Below are 19051 nucleotides of genomic sequence, written 5' to 3' on the forward strand. Positions count from 1 at the left end.
TACTACCTGTGGCTTCCATGGCTTTTGCAATCTGCCGGAGAGAGAACCCCATTTCCAACAAGGGTACTGCAATTGCTGGAGGAGGAGGAGAAGTTGAAAGTCTACTGCTTGGGTCTGACAAGGCTGAGACAAAAGAAAGAGAAGTCCTAAATATCACTATATGCCATGAATAAAAAGTATTCTTATAGTAACCATAATTCCCAATTTTCTTAATAGTGTCCAAATATAATGAAATGTTACTCTACTAAGAATTCTCTAGTAACTAAATATGATTAAATCTGATATAGCTTTTAAAGGTTTTTCTTAAAGATAAACTAGCTATTATGAAACAAACCTACTGAAAAAAATGTTTAATGTTTTCTTTTTTAAAAATAGTTTCCTACTGACAAAAAATTTCAAGCTTTACAAAAATTTGTAAGAATAGTACAAAGAATTCTTGAACCACTGGAGAGTTAAGTAGCAGACATAACGCTCCATCTTCCCTGAATACATTAATATATTACTCTTACAAATAACAACATTCTCCTGTATAACCACAAGGCAACTATATCAAAGTCAGGAAATTAACAATTATCATCTAATCCAGATTCCATTCTAGTTGCAAGGAAAGTCCTGATAATGTTCTTTACAGCAAAGGATCCAATCCAGGATCATCTTTACATTTAATTTTCATGTCTCTTCAGTCTCCTTCACTTTGATACTTTGAAGATTCCGGGCCAGTTATAGGGTAGAAAGTCCCTCAATCTGATGTCTGCCGTTTCCTCATGATTAGACTCAGGTTGTGCATTTTGGCAGGAGAAGCACAAAACTGATGTTGCCCTCTTATTACTGCATTCTATTAGATGGTTCATGATTTCATGTTGTCCCATTATGATGGGTCTGACAAGGTTAACTTGATGATGTTAACTTTGATCACTTGAGTGAAGCTGGTATCTGCCAGGTTTCTCCACTGTAAAGGTACTCTTTTTTTAATTTTCTTTGTAATTAATAAGTATTTGTGGGAAAACACTATGAGAATAGGTAAATATCTCATTCTTCATCAGTTTAACTTTGCATCCATTTATGCTTACTGGCTGAATTAATTATCATTACAATGGTTGACAAAATGATGGTTTTTTTTAAGTCCACCATTGCTTTCAGATTCATCAGTTGGTATTCCACTCTAAAGCAAAGCTTCTCCTTTCTCCATCAGTATAGGGTTATGGATTCTCATTGCATTCATGAGTTATTATCTGTTATTGTAATTATTATTTATTTTTATGCCCCAAATCTCCCAGATTTGGCCAGTGGATGCCCCTTCACTCTGATTTCTATATCCTTCCAGCCTGTGCCCATCATTCTCTGAGTACTTTGTCACTTTATGGCACAAGCTATTCTAGGCTCATCTCATACTGAGACCTGAAATCAGCCATTTCTCTCTCAGAAGATCAAGGTTCCTTCTAGTAGAGAGTGGTATTTAAAAGATAGGATCTTGGCACTAGGTGTGTGTACTGCTACTGAAGCATCACTGTCCCAAGGCCCTCTCAGTGGACAGCTGCCAGTGGAGGCCCTCTTCACTCTATATAGTTCTGACACCTAGTGCCAGGCCATATGGACACTTCTTTGCCCCACTTGGACTCCAAAACCTTATAACAGGCCACTCCCCACACACATGAGGTGTTTTTGTTCACCCCAATCTGGCTCTGACAACCCACACTGGACTACCATGCCACGCACCTCCCATACTCTGCTGGCATGAGTGCCTCCCTAGCTTGGCCCCACTTAATGGCTTTCAAATTGAATTAGTAAGGAAGAAGGGAAGGAGGGAAAGAGGGAAGGATGGAGGGAGGGAAGACTATAACTCTCATTTTTGCTTAAAAAAATGTCATTACTGCTACAGTGGTGATAGCCCTGCTATATCTGATGGACTTCTCCTTCCCACGGTAGAGTAACAGAGACTAGATTTACCCTCACCTTAAACAACTAAAAAAACAGACAAAAATTATCAAACAACAGTCTGCAGATATTGGACAACAGGTAGTGTAGGACGGTGATCCCTGAGAGAAGAGAATCAAATGAGGCAAGGTGTACAACTGCCTTAGCTTACTGCCTGGAAAGAATTTCCCAAACTGCAGGTCAAGGAGGATAAATTCAAGCCAAACTCAATGGTCTCTCTGAATGGCGGAGACAGAGTAGAGAGTTCAAAAGTGGCTAGAATTCACAGGGCAGAATCCAGAAAGGGGAGATCTGTATGGAAAGAGGACAGCTACATAGATAGAGAACTCCAGAAATGTGCAGAGGGTCCTCTGCCCCTCAAGTCCTCAGCTGATGCTAATAGAGCAACTATCCAAAGCTAGGGAAAGAATCACCAAGAAGTAGCAGGCAGAACAATCCTTAGAGCTCACAAAGGGTTGGGAAGTTTGTGTTACAACAAGCCAGAATGAAAAAACTTTGTAATGCATAAGGTATTAGATAGAATACTAAACAAACTAAAGGCTGTCCTGGTCCCACCTAACAAAGCTTAAAAGGAAGCCTTGAAAGAATCAAATTGTTTTCAAGTTACTTAACTGAATTCTAGAACAAAGTTTAAGTATAATACAATTAACGAAATACAAAATATCCAGCACCCAACTAGGTAAAATTCACAATGTCTGGTACCCAATGAAAAATTACCAAACGTGCAAAGAAACAAGAAAACACAATTTAAGATGAGGAGAAAAATTAATAGAAACAGATCTAGAAATAATTGATAAGTTAAGTACCACAGACATTAAAACAGATACTATAAATACACTTGGTTCTCGTTAATTGTGGATTCCCTATCTGCCAATTAATCTATTCCTTTAAGTTAATTTGTAACTCCAAAATCAATACTCATGGCACTTTCACATATTCACATGCACAAGGTGACCAAAAAATTCAGTCTTCTGATGCATTTGTTCCCAGCTGAGGTCAAACAAGGTGATGTTCTGTATTCTTCTTTCAGCTCTCAGACTATAACAAGTGTCCTTTCATGCTATTTAGTGTTACTTCTTTTGCATTTTTTGCGCTTTTTGTTGGTGATTTCATTGTTTAAAATGGCCCCCAAGTATAGTGCTGAAATGCTGTCTAGTGTTCCTAAGTGCAAGAAGGCTAAAACGTGCCTTACGGAGAAAATATAAGTGTTAAGCTTCATGCAGGCATGAGTTAATAGTGTTGCTGGCCATGAGTTCAATGCTAATGAATCAACAACACATATTAAATATGGTGTCTTTAAATTGAAACACACATAAAATAAGGTTATATATTGATCAGTTGACAAAGTGTGACCAGAAGCTCACAGAAACCTAGCCCTGTATTTTCCCTAGGGAACAATGGTTCAGTTTTCACTAATTCTGTGTTCACAGAATATAACTGTTTTAATAATGAGAACTGTTATTCCATGTATTCTGTAAGGTAGAGGAAAGACTGAGTATGTTAAAGAAGACATGGGAGATTTAAAAAAAAAGACATATAGAGAACTTCTAGAAAACTACAATATCTGAAGGGAAACACACTGGATGGGATTAAGAGCAGATTAGACACTGCAGAAGAAAATACTAGGGACCAGAAGGCACAACAGTAAAAATTATCCAAAATCAAACACAGACAGGAAAAAGAATTGAAAACAAAAACAGAGCAGAGTATCAGTGATTGTGATCTGTGGGATAACTGCAAGTGGCTTAACATACATGTAACTGGAGACACTGAAATGGAGGAGTAGTGGAACAGAAAAAAATCTGAAAAAAATAATGAATTAAAAATTTCCAAATTTAATGGACAACTTTAAACCCACATATCCAAAAACCTCAATAAACCCCAAGCACAAGAAACATGAAAAAAACTACACCAGGGCAGATCACAATCAAATTGCTTAAGCCCAGTGATAAAAAGAAAAATCTTAAAAGCAGCCAGAGAAAAAGGCATATTACATCAACATTAGAAAGACAGAAGACTTATCACTGGAAACAATGCAAATCAGACGACAGTAGAGCAACACCTTCAAGTACTGAAGAAAAAGAAACAACAACTGTCAATATAGAATTCTATTCCCAGTGAAAATATTTTTTCAAAAAATTAAGGTGAAATAGACTCTTTTGGACATATAAGAGCCAAAAGAATTCATCACTAGCAGATCACTACAAGAAATGTTAAAGGAAGTCTTTAAAGCAGAAGGAAATGATACCAGATGCAAATACTGATATACATAAAAGAATAAAGAATCTCAGAACTAGAAAATATGTGAGTAAATAAAAAATACATACTTTAGTTTTTTAAAATATCTTTAAAAGATAATTGGCTATACACAGCAAAAATAATAATGTATTATGGGGCTTTATAAGATTCATAGAAGTTAAATTTATAATAACAAAAGTAAAAAGGCTGCAAAAGGGGAAATGAAAGCATACTATTGTTAGATTCTTTTATTATACATGAAGTGGTATAACATTACTTGAAAGTAGACTGTGATAATTAAGAATGCATACTATAAACCTGAAAGTAATCTCTAAAAACACAACAGCAAGTATAGCTAATAAGCCAACAAAGGAGATAAAATGGAATTTTAAAAATACTCATTTAATTCAAAGGAGATAGAAAAAGAGAAAAAAGGAAACAAAGAACTGATGAGATGAAAAAAAAGATGGTAGATTTAAACCCAGCTAATAACAATAATCACAGTAAAGGTAAATGGTCTAAACATCCCAATTAAAAGGTAGAGAACTTAAGGCTGAATTTTGAAAGCTGGACCCAACTATAGGCTACCTTTAAGAAATCTACTTTAACAAAGACCCAAATAAGTTAAAGGTAAAATGATGGGAGAAGATATATGATTATATATAAATAATAATAATAAATAATAAAGAATTCAGAAGTGGCTACATTTATACCAGATAAAGCAGATTTAAGGGCAAACAGTATTAACACAGATAAAGAGAGTCATTTCATAACAATAAAGAGGTCAGTTCATTAAGAAGATATAAGAATCCTAAATGTCTATGGACCTAAAAACAGAGCTTTAAAGTACATGAAACAAAAACTAATAAATGAAAGGGAAATAGACAAATCCACAATTATAGTTAGAGATTTCAACACCACTCCCACAATAATTGATAGAATAGGTAAATGAAAAATAAGTAAGGATAAAGAAGACTTGGACAACACTATCAATCAACTTGACCTAATCAACAATTTCTAGAACATACCACTCAACAGTAGCACATACACATTTTTTCCAAGTGTAAATGGAACAGTTATAAAAACAGACCATAGGGCTTCCCTGGTGGCACAGTGGTTGAGTCCGCCTGCTGATGCAGGGGACACAGGTTCGTGCCCTGGTCCGGGAGGATCCCACATGCCGCGGAGCAGCTAGGCCCGTGAGCCATGGCCGCGGAGCCTGCGTGTCCGGAGCCTGTGCTCCGCAACAGGAGAGGCCACAAGAGTGACAGGACCACGTACCGCAAAAAAAAAACAAAAAACAGACCATATTCTGCGCCATAAAATAAGTTTCAGAAATAGAGTCACAGATGTAGAAAACAAACTTATGGTTACCAGGGGGGAAAAGGGGAAAAGGGATAAAGTGAGAGATTGGGATTGACATATAAACACTACTATATGTAAAACAGATAACTAATAAGAAGCTACTCTATAGCACAGGGAACTCTACTCAATACTCTTGAATGACCTATATGGGAAAAGAATCTAACAAAGAGTGGATATATGTATATGTATAACTGGTTCGCTTTGCTGTACATCTGAAACTAACACAACGTGGTAAATCAACTATACTCCAATAAACATTTTTTTAAATGAATAAGCTTAAAATAGTGAATTGAACATAAGCATTTAGTTCTACTGATTCCTGAAAACCCATTAAAATGGCAGTAAAGGAAATATTTTAAATGCAGAAATCCATAAGGACTGAGAGAACAGGAAAACTGCAATAAAATTTTAGAAGTTAGAAAGCCAATGGGCAAACATAAATTGCCTCAGTGGTCCTGAGAAAACTGAATCCTCCAACAGCAATGAGGAAAGTCAAAACAACAGAACTTATTCCTCAGAATCTCAAAATGTTCAGAAATGGGTGGTAGCAGATACTTCTGGAAACAAAAGTGAGGCAAAAAAATAGGACTGATTGAGAGTCTAAGAAGCAATTAGAAAATGGTACAAGCACTATGCGAAACTATAGGCAGTTTCTAATAAAGTTAAATATCTACCACCAAAAAATAAATAAATAAAAATAAAATAAAATAATTCAAATTATACAAGATATGTTCTTTGATGAAAATGAAATTAAATTAGAAATCAACAATACAAAGATACCTGGAAAATCCCCTAGTATTAGGAAGCGAAATAACATACTTCCAAATAACCCATATGTCAAAGAAGATATCAGGGGCTTCCCTGGTGGCGCAGTGGTTGAGAGTCCGCCTGCCGATGCAGGGGACACGGGTTCGTGCCCCGGTCCGGGAAGATCCCACATGCCGCGGAGCGGCTGGGCCCGTGAGCCATGGCCACTGAGCCTGCGCTCTGCAACGGGAGAGGCCACAACAGTGAGAGGCCCACATACCGCAAAAAAAAAAAAAAAAGAAGATATCAATGGTAAACTAGAAAGTACTTTAAACTGAATGAAAATGAAAACACAGCATTTCAAAATGTTTGGATTGCAGCAACATCAGTGCTTAGAGGGAAATTAACAGCATTAAAAATGCCTATATTAGAAAAGAAGAAAGGTCTAATATGACTGATGTACAGTACATTATTTCTCTCTTAAATAGCCATAATTCAATCTACAGCTTCAAAAGAGAGAAGACAGCTCAGTTTGATGGGGCAGATCCCCCTTAATTAAAATCACTGTTCTACCTTCAGTGAAGACAAAACACAATGCCCACATAATAAAGTCTCACACATATGGAATGTCAAGGTCTGGGTGTCATAGCGCATGATAGCACACGCACCTGTGCGGTTAGCTGGCCTTGCTGACTGGGAATCAGGAGAAGTTAAGCTTTGCCTCCTTCCTACTTCATCAGAAGGAGAGGTTGGTAACGATGATATTGGAGGAGTCTGTGCACGACGTGTGGGAAGTACAGTGGTAGTTGGGTAACTAGAGAACATTTGCCTTTAAGAAAACAACAATGGTTAGCACAGAAATCCAATTAGAAAATAATGTATACATCGCAATCTTCTTACAGAAGAATATGAGACCTGGAAAACTATACAAGTTAGCTATAGTTTAATTGGGGAGAGGGAAGAGAGACTCCACAGTTTTAAAAATCATTACCTCATAGGATGCTTTTACTATAAAAGTAATACCTTTTCATGTGTTCAGCAAAATGAAAGCAACATAGCAGGTGGGGGGAATACAGCAATTAACAAAATAGATTTTTAAAAGATCTCTGCCTTCATGCAGCTTTCCTTCTACTATAATACCAAGGTGACAGGGGTATTTTGGTAGGCATATAGTAGTTAGAGAATAAAGAAGACTTTTAAAGATAGATAAATTATAAGTTACTTCAGATACATACATTCGCTATAGCCATGAAATTATTCACATGGATTCAAAGTGGGAGTCTATAGGTAAGTTACGGAAAGAAAAGATAAGTGCCCAGTCACCCAACACAAATGAAAAACAGCATATGAATGATACGTCAGCTGTGTAGAGGGGTAAAGGTACAGGAGAAGCAGCCCCTCTCACGCTGAAAAGGCAGACACTGGCTAAAAAATAAGTCCAGGAAGATCCTCACTGAGTGACTGCTCTTTAGATTTGTCCAACGGAACTAGTAACTTTTTAAGCATCAAAAGAGCACTGTCAACCCAGTCAAGCAACTGTGATATGATGGTATCCACATAGGGGGCAGTTGTTCCCTGATTTTTCTTGTATTAAATGATGTTGAGCCAGGCAGAGACAACTGCAGCTCTACTACAGTCCTAGCCAATAGCAGGGAAATGCAGACTAAGAGGGAAGAAGGAGTCACAGGCCTGGTGAATGTCTCTGGGAGCAAGGGAGCATTATTTTACCATTGAATTCCATGCCTATGGAGTTTGAAAGGCAACAAAGAGTCACAGTGTTACTGATTCTCTGTGGATGCCTTGAATTCTGTAATTGCCAGAAGGATTAAAAACCATATTAGAATATCCTATCACTCTTCTCTTCCTCCTTTCTTGAACAGAAGCACTTCCTGGAACTGTGTTACTTAAGTGAGAGAGCTAAGAGGCAGATGTGTGGGGACCGGCCACTGGTAGCTACTTGGATTAGCGCTCCTTCTGTCTAAGACCAGAGCAATAATTCTTAATGTGTGAGCTGAAACTCACTGCACCAGAATCTCTGGAGAAACTTAATTCAAATGCAAACTAGGTGCCACACCAGACCTACTGAATGCGACTTGCTAGGGAATACAGCCCCAGACATTTAAAAAGCTTCCCAGGTGGCTCTTGTGCACACCAAGATTTTAGACTCATTACAATAATAGCCACTCTCTCTCCTATCCTCTAAGATGTGTTTACACACTGGAAACAATAATGACCTATCAATTAAGGGAAGGGGGGAAAGAAATAAGAAAAAGGGAGACTATTCTGCTTCCCTTCATTTCACTTAAGCCCTCGTTAAGAGAGCTCACAAAAGTCTCTCCCTAAAGATTTTCACTCAAAGGTTTTTATTTTATGTATACATCTGGCAAACTGAAGCAAAAAGAAACTTAAGCATTCTTTGGAATTTATGAGTCTACTAAAATAGGGCTGGAGGAAGAAGATCGTAAGACATGCTCTTTCATTTGAAAAGTAGACTTGTTTGACCTTATAGAAAGAATAAAAGTATAGTTAAAGAATTATGCTTAAAAGGAAAACATCAAGAAGAGAAAATCGTTTTTCTGGAGGTAAGCTCTTTCTTGAGGCTCTAATATTCAAAATATAAGTATTTACCTTTGGAGGAAAAAAAATATTCAAAAGCCCAGCCAAAAAAAAAAAAGATCATTATAAGAAGGTAGAGTACTACAGTACCTGATTGTCAGTGGTACTGCTGATTAAATCTGGGACCACCACTAACTGGCTGAGAGACTTTGGGCAAGTTATTAAACTTCTGAGGGACACTTCCAACTTCAGTAAAATGAGTTTGACTATATGATCTCTTGGGTTCCCTCTAGCTCTAGAATGCCTTGACTTAGTTGGACACATTCTTCACAAGAGAACAACTGTGTGTTTAGAACCATAGGCATCAATATGGCAGACATTAAAGTCAACATCCCTACCTGAGAAGACTAAGTGGCATCACTCCTGGGGACTCAGATGCAGGCACCGTTTCTGTGTCAGTGACTGGAGTGGTGGCAGTTGTGGTGTCCTCCAGCGAGCTGCTCATAAAGGATGTTGTACTCGAGGCTGATGGGCTAGTGGTAACTGGCGTCTGTGCCTGTTGGGCTTGGTCACTTTCTTCAGCTTGTTGATCAATCTCTATAAACCAAGATTAAGGTTAAGAAAGTAGTAAGGATTTGTTTTTTCAAAAGTGACGAGGGAATGGGAAACTTTTAATTTGGAAAGCTTCTAAATAATTTCATAAGTATCAATTTCTGCAAAAGATTTATAGAAAAAAATGTTCTTATATATATACATCCTGTATTCACTATTGTACTCGTTATAGACTCTGCAGACAATAATGTAACAAGCCCTTGTAATTACTCATTTCTTATTTTAGAGAAGGTGCTCTTAAAAACAAAGAAGTTTCACTTTTGTTTGTTAAGATTTAACCAGAGGTTCTCTAAAGATCATTAAAACTGTGTTTCCTTAGCACTTTGATTTTCATGCCTATCTTTAGTCTTTAAACAAGCAAAGATGAAGATATGTAAATACAAGAATAATAAAAACCTAAACAGAAACTCCATGTTCTAAAAATGACAGTTCTTCACAAAATAAACTACTCCCAAGAGTTAAAAAAAAAAAAAAAGTTAAAATGTCTAAGGGCTTACAAATATTTGTAATTTTTCTTATCTGGTAAGGGAGCCTACAAATAAACATAATCAAGATAGCAGTTGTTACAAATAGAGAGCTAATTCTATTTGGCTTGCTAAATGACGAAGTACTTTTCATAATCATGATCTTAACACTCTTATTTATATGCACCACACACCTCTCTCTTCCTACTTACTATCTAAGCTAAAAAAGGAAGAAGGGGAGTAAGGGAAAAGGTAAAAGAAGAGGAAGAGGAAGGGAAGGAAGAAAAAAAGAATGGAAGCACCATGAAGGCAGGTGACTTTGTTTTGTTCACTGTTGACTCCCCAAAATCTAGAATAGTACCTGGCACACTGTAAGCACTCAGTAAACGTTTACTGAATGAACCTCATTTTTATCTCAGAATTCATATTATCCCCAAAGGTGAGGATAAAAGATAAAACAAGGTTTTTTACACACAATATATAGTCTATGAAAGTAGTACTTTAAAAAGTCCTTTAAAATGTCTCTGAGAAGTTATCAGAATAATATATATATTGAATCAGATCAGTAAATACATGAGTACCTTCTGTGGCATGAGTTAAATTTCAGTTTTATGAAATGTAATAATTATTAAGTTCTAATACTTGCATAGGTTTAAAATAGAAAATTATAGGTACAGGCACACCTCGGAGATATTGCGGGTTTGGTTCCAGATCACTGCAATAAAGCGAATACTGCAATAAAGTGACTTTTTGGTTTCCCAGTACATCTAAAAGTTATGTTTACACTATACTGTAGTCTGTTAAGTATGCAACAGCATTATGTCTTAAAAAAAAACCCCAAAACCAATGTACATATCTTAATTAAAAAATACTTCATTGCTAAAGAATGCTAACCATCATCTAAGCCTTCAGCAAGTCACAGTAGCAACATCAAAGATCACTGATCACCATAAGAAACATAATAATGATGAAAAAGTTTGAAATATTGTGGAATTACCAAAATGTGACAGAGACACAAAGCAAGCAAATGCTGTTGGAAAAATGGCACTGAAAGATGTGCCTAACCCAGGGTTGCCACAAACCTTCAATTTGTAAAAAATGCAGTATCTGCGAAGCGCAATAAAATGAGGTATGCCTGTAGACAGATGATTATTAATATAAAGGAACAGAAAGGAACTGTTTTCCTTGCAAAGGAAATGTGAAAATTGCTTTGGCCAAAAAAAACCAAAACAAAACTTATAAGTCTTTAATACAATATATCACTTCTCACAATTATGAATAATTTCAATAGCACGGAGCACAAATTTAAAAAATCAGATAACTTACCTTGCTTAATTTTGCCCCCAAACTGGTCTTCCAAAAGGCCATGGACCACTAACTTATAGATCATGGCTTGAGCTCGTTCCAGATCTGCTAATCCCAGGGCTCTCTTTATGGGTGACCGCATAACTGCTCGTTTCACCATGTGGCGCATCAAGAACTGAAGGGCTGCACGCATCTCCACATCTTCATGAACAACTGGAGAGCTCGCACAGTCTGAGTTGTGGCCATTTTCAGCCAGAACTTTTGGTATCAGCAACAGTTCCGCATATTTACTACAGCCAAGAAGAGCACTAAGTGATTTCATAGCACCGAGGTAGAGATAGGACAGCTGGACTGCTCTGATTTCTGACTGGGCTATGTCATGGTTTTTGGATATGTGTTCGTGATTTTTTCTTTTTCCTTCTGTTATTTGATGTTGGGATTCCACACCTGGCACTGTTGAATCTAAAGAAAATGAAGCTATTTCGTTTTCTGATTTGGAGCTTGTGGTACCCTGACTTTTAACATCATCAGATGTTAAGCCTGTTCGTGTATCTAAAGCAGATTCACTCTCAATTTTCTGCTCAACATCCCCTTTCTCCTCAGACTCATGTCGGTGTTTCTTTTCATGTCGCTTGGTGCTCTGTTTGCCCATGTCTTCGTGAATGCCAGTCAGATATGTGAGGTCCAGCAACACAGAAGCCGTCAGGCCTCGAAATCGTGCCACGTCAAAAGGAAGCGGTTCACAGGGTTCCAGATTATACAATGGAGTATCACTAGGCGACCAAAAAGTTGGGAAGCTTTAATAAAGATCAGAATGACACAGGAAGAAGCAAGTGAGGGATAGACAAGAGGAAGGTACAGAAAATAATGTAGACAAAATACGATGTATCATGTACACAGTACAGAGAATAATTTGCACAAACTAGAGAACTCATTACAAACAGAAAAATGAATCTACTATGAGAAAATGGGGAGATGTGATGTTAAACGCAAAAGCAATGAGATGTTCATGTGCTTTCAAACAAGAATATTCATTATTATATAATATAAGCCAGGAACTGGCAAATTTTCTGTAAAGAGCCGAACAGTAAATATTTTAGGACTTGGAAGCCACATAGTCTCTGTTGCAACCTTTCAACCCTGCCATCATAGTGTGAGCGCAGCCACTGATAAACCTGAATGAATGTGTGTGGCTATGTAACTTTATTTACAAAAAGAGGAGCCGGGCCAGGTGTAGTATGCCGCTCCCTGATGTAAGCTATTTGGAAAGTTTGCATAATAAATCTACTTTATTATATGGGTAACGGCCATTTATAACCTGTTCCAGATAAGACTTTGTTTCATTCCAAAAAATTACTTTGTAGTCTTCAATAAATGCTTCTAATTTAGTTTAAGCAAAAACATGATCACGTGTTTCCTGATATTCATCAAGAATTTCCATAAGTTTAAACATGTTATAATTAAACAAATTTGAACAGAAAGCTTTAGCAAGTATACAAAGTTTGGTGGCATACATTTGTTCTATTAACCGAAATCTTGGTTCTAGCTTAACTTTTCAAATCTTGTTTTCCCTTTGTGTCATTTTTCTTGTTGGTTTTAATTTAATTACTTTGCTATATCGTATTAGGCATCATAAATCCTTTCCGAAACAAGTCAAAGAATAAAAGAAAAGGCAGATACTTTCACAAGTAAAATTTTCATTGCTTTCTTAGCTTGAAGTCCATTAACTCCTGAAATTGTGTGTAAACTTCATGTATGGTTATTTTTCAGCTGAGAGGGTCCATAGCTATCATTAGATTCTAAAACAGTACCACCTCCAAAAAATACTGAAGAACCACTGTTTTGTTTTTTTGGTGTTTTTTTTTTTTTTTGCAGTACGCGGGCCTCTCACTGTTGTGGCCTCTCCGGTTGCGGAGCACAGGCTCCGGACGCACAGGCTCAGCGGCCATGGCTCACGGGCCTAGCCGCTCTGCAGCATGTGGGATCTTCCTGGACCGGGGCATGAACCCGTGTCCCCTGCATCGGCAGGCGGACTCTCAGCCACTGTGCCACCAGGGAAGCCCAAACCACTGTTTTTGATACTGTCCCATGTCATATTAACAATGGAATCACTTTAAGCAATATAATGAACAGTTACATAGTATCATCAATAAATCCATGTTTTCAAATGATATAATTCTGTACAGTCATTAGATGAGTGAGTCCCCTTATCGACTGAGATACTTGACATACTTCCTTTTAAACATATGAAGTTTCTATTTCACACAAATCCTATCTGATTGCAAACACATCTAAATGCTTTTAAGCACACAGTTTGTGCCAAATAAATGTAATTTTCATACCCATCCAACATGTTACACACTAAGGGTATAGAAATATATGCTTAAAAAAAGGCAAGAATACTTAAAAATCACAGATAATCCAAAACCTAATTTTAGTCACTCAAATGTTCCCATTGTACATTCAAAGCCCTCCTACATAAAATGTAACTGACAGATCTGCTGACTGGCTTTTTTCTGTCCCAATGTGTAATGGAAATGATTAAAAAGGAGGAAGCCAAATGAAAAATAGAAAGAAGGATCCCAGTTACACCTAAACTAGTGAGCTTACCATTTCTTCACAAAACAAAATAAAAACTATATATTTTACAAGCCACTAGTATTCCAAGGAACACAAGTCTGGGAAATATTCCTTTATGAAATCACAGTACTCATACCCAGATGTATGAAAAAAATTATTTTAAAAAGTTAATTGGCAGCTCACCTAAAATACATAATTACTCACTGTCCATAGGCAATGGCCCATTTCACCAATAAATACTCATTTGCTGAAAGTGTAACTCAACAAATCATACCTGATGGTAATTTCTGCTTCATCCCATTGGACTTTGGCAGACGTGCTGCCCTCCTTGACCACTCCCAGCAGTGTGGCATGGCGCCCAGTTTGCTTGTGAACACACCGACCTCCAACTCTAAGACCAGCATCAACTCCTCCTATCACTGCCAGCACGGGCCACACCTCTATGCAAAGGGTCCTCAGCTGCAGCTCTGACAGGTCAGCAAGGCCATGTCTATTGTGTTTACCTTTCTCTTCCTCTTTGCTCTCCTTCTCCTCTCTCATTTCATTTTCCTCTCGGCTTTGAACCGAGCGGCTTTTCTTTAGCTTCTGACCTGAATCTTTAATACATATCTTAATTTTGTGTAGCCTTTCCATCATTTTTTTGTTAATGCAGTAAGTCCAACGGTCTGTTCGATGAAGGATACGAATAAGCTGAATGGTGGCCTCTGCCAGCACTGCTGCTACTGGACTACAAATGGGATCTCCTGGAAGTAAGTCTCGTGGTGTGCCACGCATCTGCATATCACAAATTTTCACCTATAAAGGAGGGTAGCAAATGTGTGATTATTAATAGTTCTCCTAAACTATTAATTCTGTAAATTATAAAACTATAAATTCTAGCACATGAATCCCATGTGGAACTAGTACTTGGTCTCCTGATACATGTGTATTATACTATTGGCCCCCAATAAGGAGTGAACAAATATTACAGTTCTACTGAAGTTAGTAGCAGTATGGTCCTGTGAAATAAGCTACCCTGTCATTTAAACTGCGTGCAGTCTGTGAGCAGGAGTGCTGTTGTGGCCACCCAAAAGATAGATATAGACCAAGGTGTATGTGACTGACTCCATTTAGCACCAACCCCCACCCCCCGGAAAAGTCTTGAGGATCTATCCACTCTAGTCCTCAAGACGCCAGAATAATAACGAGTCCTGGGACCATCTTATATTGTTCCAGGGGCACAAAGATAAAATCACAAGGCTAGAAAATTGGTATATTCCCAATCTGGACACGCATTTCAAATAAGACATAGAGGCTGAAAGAAGAGCAAGACTTGGGTTAAAATCTTAATTCTGTGTGTAATTTTTGGAAATCATTTAATTTCACTAACCTCAGCTTTTTCAACTGAAAAAAAATCGGCACTAATAACAGTATCTATCTCTTACTATATTAAAGATTAAATTAGACTATGCACATAAAGTGCTTATCAGTACAGTGCCAGACACCCAGTAAATGTTCAAAAAATGTTAACTATTATTAGTATTGTTTTTTATCAGATTCTGAAGTCAGAAAAGGCTTCTGGGTAGAATAAAGTGATTGATACAAAGCCTATGGTTAAATTAATTCCTTCAAGGTTCACAAATGTTAGGGAGCAATAGGCCATCATTCTAACCAGAACGTACCAGTACCTATTCTGGGCTGCAAGAATATCATCAGGGAAAGGGATAAAAGCAGGTACTGGGTTGCCTCTTTATTTCATTTCCAGTTCAGTTTTGTTGACGACCTGGTTCAAGAAGCAGTTCCCCTCTCTCATGAATGGCTAGCTTGAAATTATACCTCCTTGAAAATTTTAAAAATATATTAAAAGCCCAGAATAAATGGTAACTTTCATGGTTTGAGTTTACCAAATCTAGCACTTCCATTATAGACACATTATATATGAGATGGCTTGAAAACTTTCTACTAAAAATTAACTAGAAATTCCGGAGACCAGACCTAGGCTACTTTTACTTGACGTTATATCCTCAAGTAAAAGGATGGGGTAGAAAACAGATCAACCCACAGGGAGACCACAAAGAAGTTTCTCTCTAACTGGGTTTTACACGAGGAGAAAAAAAAGTTTTTAATGAGAGGGTTATCTCTTTAATACTGTCCTCCTGAAGGTTTAAGGTTCAAATTTACACCATCTACAAGGTCTGAGAACCTTCTCAGCTGAATGAATGAAAGGCAGCTTCCCCATCATAACTGAAACCTCCATTATTCACCTAATGGTATCTGATTACAATGAAGATTATTTTTAGATTTCTCTCTCATATGCACAACTGCCAATAAACCAGATTATCCCTAAACTATTTCCTATAATTCCTATAATTGCACATATGTTTGAAAGTTGACTCACTATATTCAAATTACCAGAATATCAAATAGTGCCTTAATAAAGAGCAAAGGCAACTTCTAAAAGTAATCTAACCTTCATCTGGAAGAGTAAATTACCTGAGCAAGTACTTTTAATGGCAGAAATAGCTTATTATTTCTGTGAACTCTGATGTTAACAAATATTAATAAAAAATAACAAATATCCTTTATGCTTAATTATAAAGGTTTGAGGTTTCATTACCTTTTCCCCTGGGTTGCTACTATAGAACATTACGCATGGGTACAACTCTGCTGCATCCACATCTTCAAAAGCTAATTTGGGTTCCTATAGTGTGGCAGAAGTGATGGGAAAAAAAGGAAACAAAATTTTTTTTTAATTGATAATATCCAATACACATTAAGATTCAAAGCTCTTATGAGACAGAGTAAGTTACTAGAGCCAAATCTCAATTAACCTTGCTAACCTTGCTAAGGAAATTCCACATATAATAAATGACCTTAATTTGTTCTTCTGTTTCAACAATCTTCCTGGGATTTTACTTTCTTTCTTTTTTTTTTTTTTGGTGCTGATAAATATTATAAGAACAGAAAGGTATTAGAGAAAAAGCAGAGAAGAGAAAATAATCTATAAACTGAATAGCTAGTACCTGAATAACTGAGCTGAGGATACATAAAAACAGGAAAACATGCAATACTTCTGAATGAGTTTCAGTACCTCTCCATTTTTCCCAAAGGAAATGGTCCTGGCTTCCATGTCTAACACACAGGTAATGAAATCTCCTTGAGTAAAGCTGGACAATGTCAGAGTCTGTTCTCCATTGTGATAGAGGTTACCACTGTAGGCCCGATAGAGCCACATATCCGAGGTAGTACGGTGGTTAAAGTCATGTACTGGCCAGCGAGAAACTCCAACACAGGTGCCTTCATTACCTCTGTTTTCCTTCACAATGTAAAACTAAAATGAAAGTGGTAATGTTCACTAATATTCAAAAAACTTGTTTATATACTATTAACTGTATAAAGCCATACTGGGGAATATGTTTGTAAATAATATTTATGCATTTATGAGAATATAAATAAACATATTTTCAGCTTAAGTGAAAATAACATACAAATGAAATAATTTCATGATTTTGTAAAGATTTTAAGACATTTCATGATTTTGTAAAGATTTTAAGACAGATTTAATCTTTATCTTGTAGAACATTTAGAATAACCTTTGAGTATTTATTTAAAATAAACAATTTTAACTTACATCTCAATTATGAAGCTGAGGAAGTACATCCAGTCCAGAAAATTATTAATGGAAAGCTTCAATTCTTTATACAAATTTTCTAACTACTCTCTTGTGTATACTTCTGTGCAGAAAAGACTTAATACAGCAGGCCTGAGACTGCTGTCTTTAAAAAGGCATGCTTGTAACACTGGTCCTTGGCTAGTAACTGGGAATTCGACTTGTACACAGTTTCCTACACCGTTAGAAAACTTACCCAAAATGATTCGGGTGGCTCACCAGGACAAGAATGTTTGAACAAACAATGTGGTTTACACTGAACACGAACTTTCCTTTTGGGAGCTGGAGTTTTGGTACATGCCAGGCAGAGGATACCTTCATGATCAGTCTCCAGTAAAAATCTTGGGAACTAAGTCTCTAAGGGGGTTCCCTAAAACATCACACACATGTTGCTGCATTTTCTTGCTGGGACAAGACTGCAGTCCCTGTGACCCTTCATGGGAGGGAGAGAACATAAGGAAGCCTCCACGTGGATTCCTCCAGATGTCACCTGTGTCTTTTCTCCTTATTATCCAGTTATGTATCCTTACTACCTTGTTATAATAAACCTCAGTCATCATGAGTACAATGATAATACTGAGTCCTACGAGTCCTTCTATCAAATCTTTGAACATAGGGGTCACCTTCAGGACCTCTGACAAAATGGCGGCAACGTGAGCTCCACTAGAACAACTCTAAGTCATTAAAATATAATTATATATTTGGGAAAAAGAGAGAGAGACAGAACTGGGGAAAGACAAAACTCTAGTGGCTATGGGGTTACACGTGTTATGAAGCAGCAGGTGAGTGGCCATCTGTTGTGAGAGGTAAAAGTTACCTATGGAATTCAAAACTAATAGATCCAACCCCAGGAGGGTTGGCTCACTGGGTCCCCTGGCTGCTTTTGGCCCTGTAAGCTAAAGTGAGGGGGAAAGAGCAGCCAGAAGAAAATTTGTGCTGTTCTCTCCTCTAGGTGGGAGGAGAAAGAGAGCCCAAGCATTCTCACACATGGGCTTTGGACGGGCCAAAGCATAAACATTAGCTTGCAGCTTGCTCTCTTGTCCAGGTGGGAGGGGGAAAAGTTCAAAAATTCCTGAAGATGAGTTTGGGGGTAGACCAAAAGTATTAGAAGTATGTGTTGCTCTTTCCTCCAAGTGAGAGGAGAAAAGGTTATTTAAATCAGTTCCCAGGGCTGGAGTAAAACTTTAAATAGATGAAAGAGAGGGAGAAATGGAGAAAGGGAGAAAGGGAGAGAGAGAAAAGAAGAAAAGAAAAGACTCCAGCGATTTTCTTTAGCCTAGATGCTGTCACTGCTGTACCAGTGCCCTGGCCCAACCAATTAACCCTAAAAATGCTAAATTTACTGCTAGGGGTCCGAGTAAACTTGAGATCTGAGAGAAAAGGGAAAAGTAAATTTTATACAACAGCTTCACTTTGTGGCTACTGCATCTAGATGTATGATAAAAAATGATGTAAGACGTTATATGCTTGTAACTTCATAAATACTAAGAGATCATCCTAATAAGTAAAAGCTGCGAAGGAAAAGTCAGTGGGATACAACGTCCTCGCTTTTTGCCCCAGGTGAGTAGATCGGAACTTAAATTCTTTGAGTACTGGAAAC

General features: G+C 37.3%; 1 protein-coding gene across 4 annotated transcripts in view; it reads right to left on the reverse strand.

Annotated features, from left to right (window-relative positions):
• HERC1 (HECT and RLD domain containing E3 ubiquitin protein ligase family member 1) overlaps positions 1–19051 on the reverse strand; it is a 215740-nt gene that overhangs the window by 64132 nt on the left and 132557 nt on the right. For all 4 annotated transcript variants that reach the window (XM_027123253.1, XM_027123252.1, XM_027123251.1 and 1 more), the window contains 7 exons: positions 16873–17112; positions 16399–16482; positions 14077–14597; positions 11244–12019; positions 9240–9438; positions 6954–7114; positions 7–123 (listed from right to left, as the gene is read on the reverse strand). In XM_027123253.1, the coding sequence (XP_026979054.1) occupies positions 7–123; positions 6954–7114; positions 9240–9438; positions 11244–12019; positions 14077–14597; positions 16399–16482; positions 16873–17112 (2098 nt within the window). The remainder of the gene's footprint in view (positions 1–6; positions 124–6953; positions 7115–9239; positions 9439–11243; positions 12020–14076; positions 14598–16398; positions 16483–16872; positions 17113–19051) is intronic.

Source organism: Aethalodelphis obliquidens, unplaced genomic scaffold, assembly GCF_003676395.1.
Source record: "Aethalodelphis obliquidens isolate GAN/ISIS:26980383/991018 unplaced genomic scaffold, ASM367639v1 scaffold26, whole genome shotgun sequence".
Taxonomy (NCBI): Eukaryota; Metazoa; Chordata; class Mammalia; order Artiodactyla; family Delphinidae; genus Aethalodelphis; species Aethalodelphis obliquidens.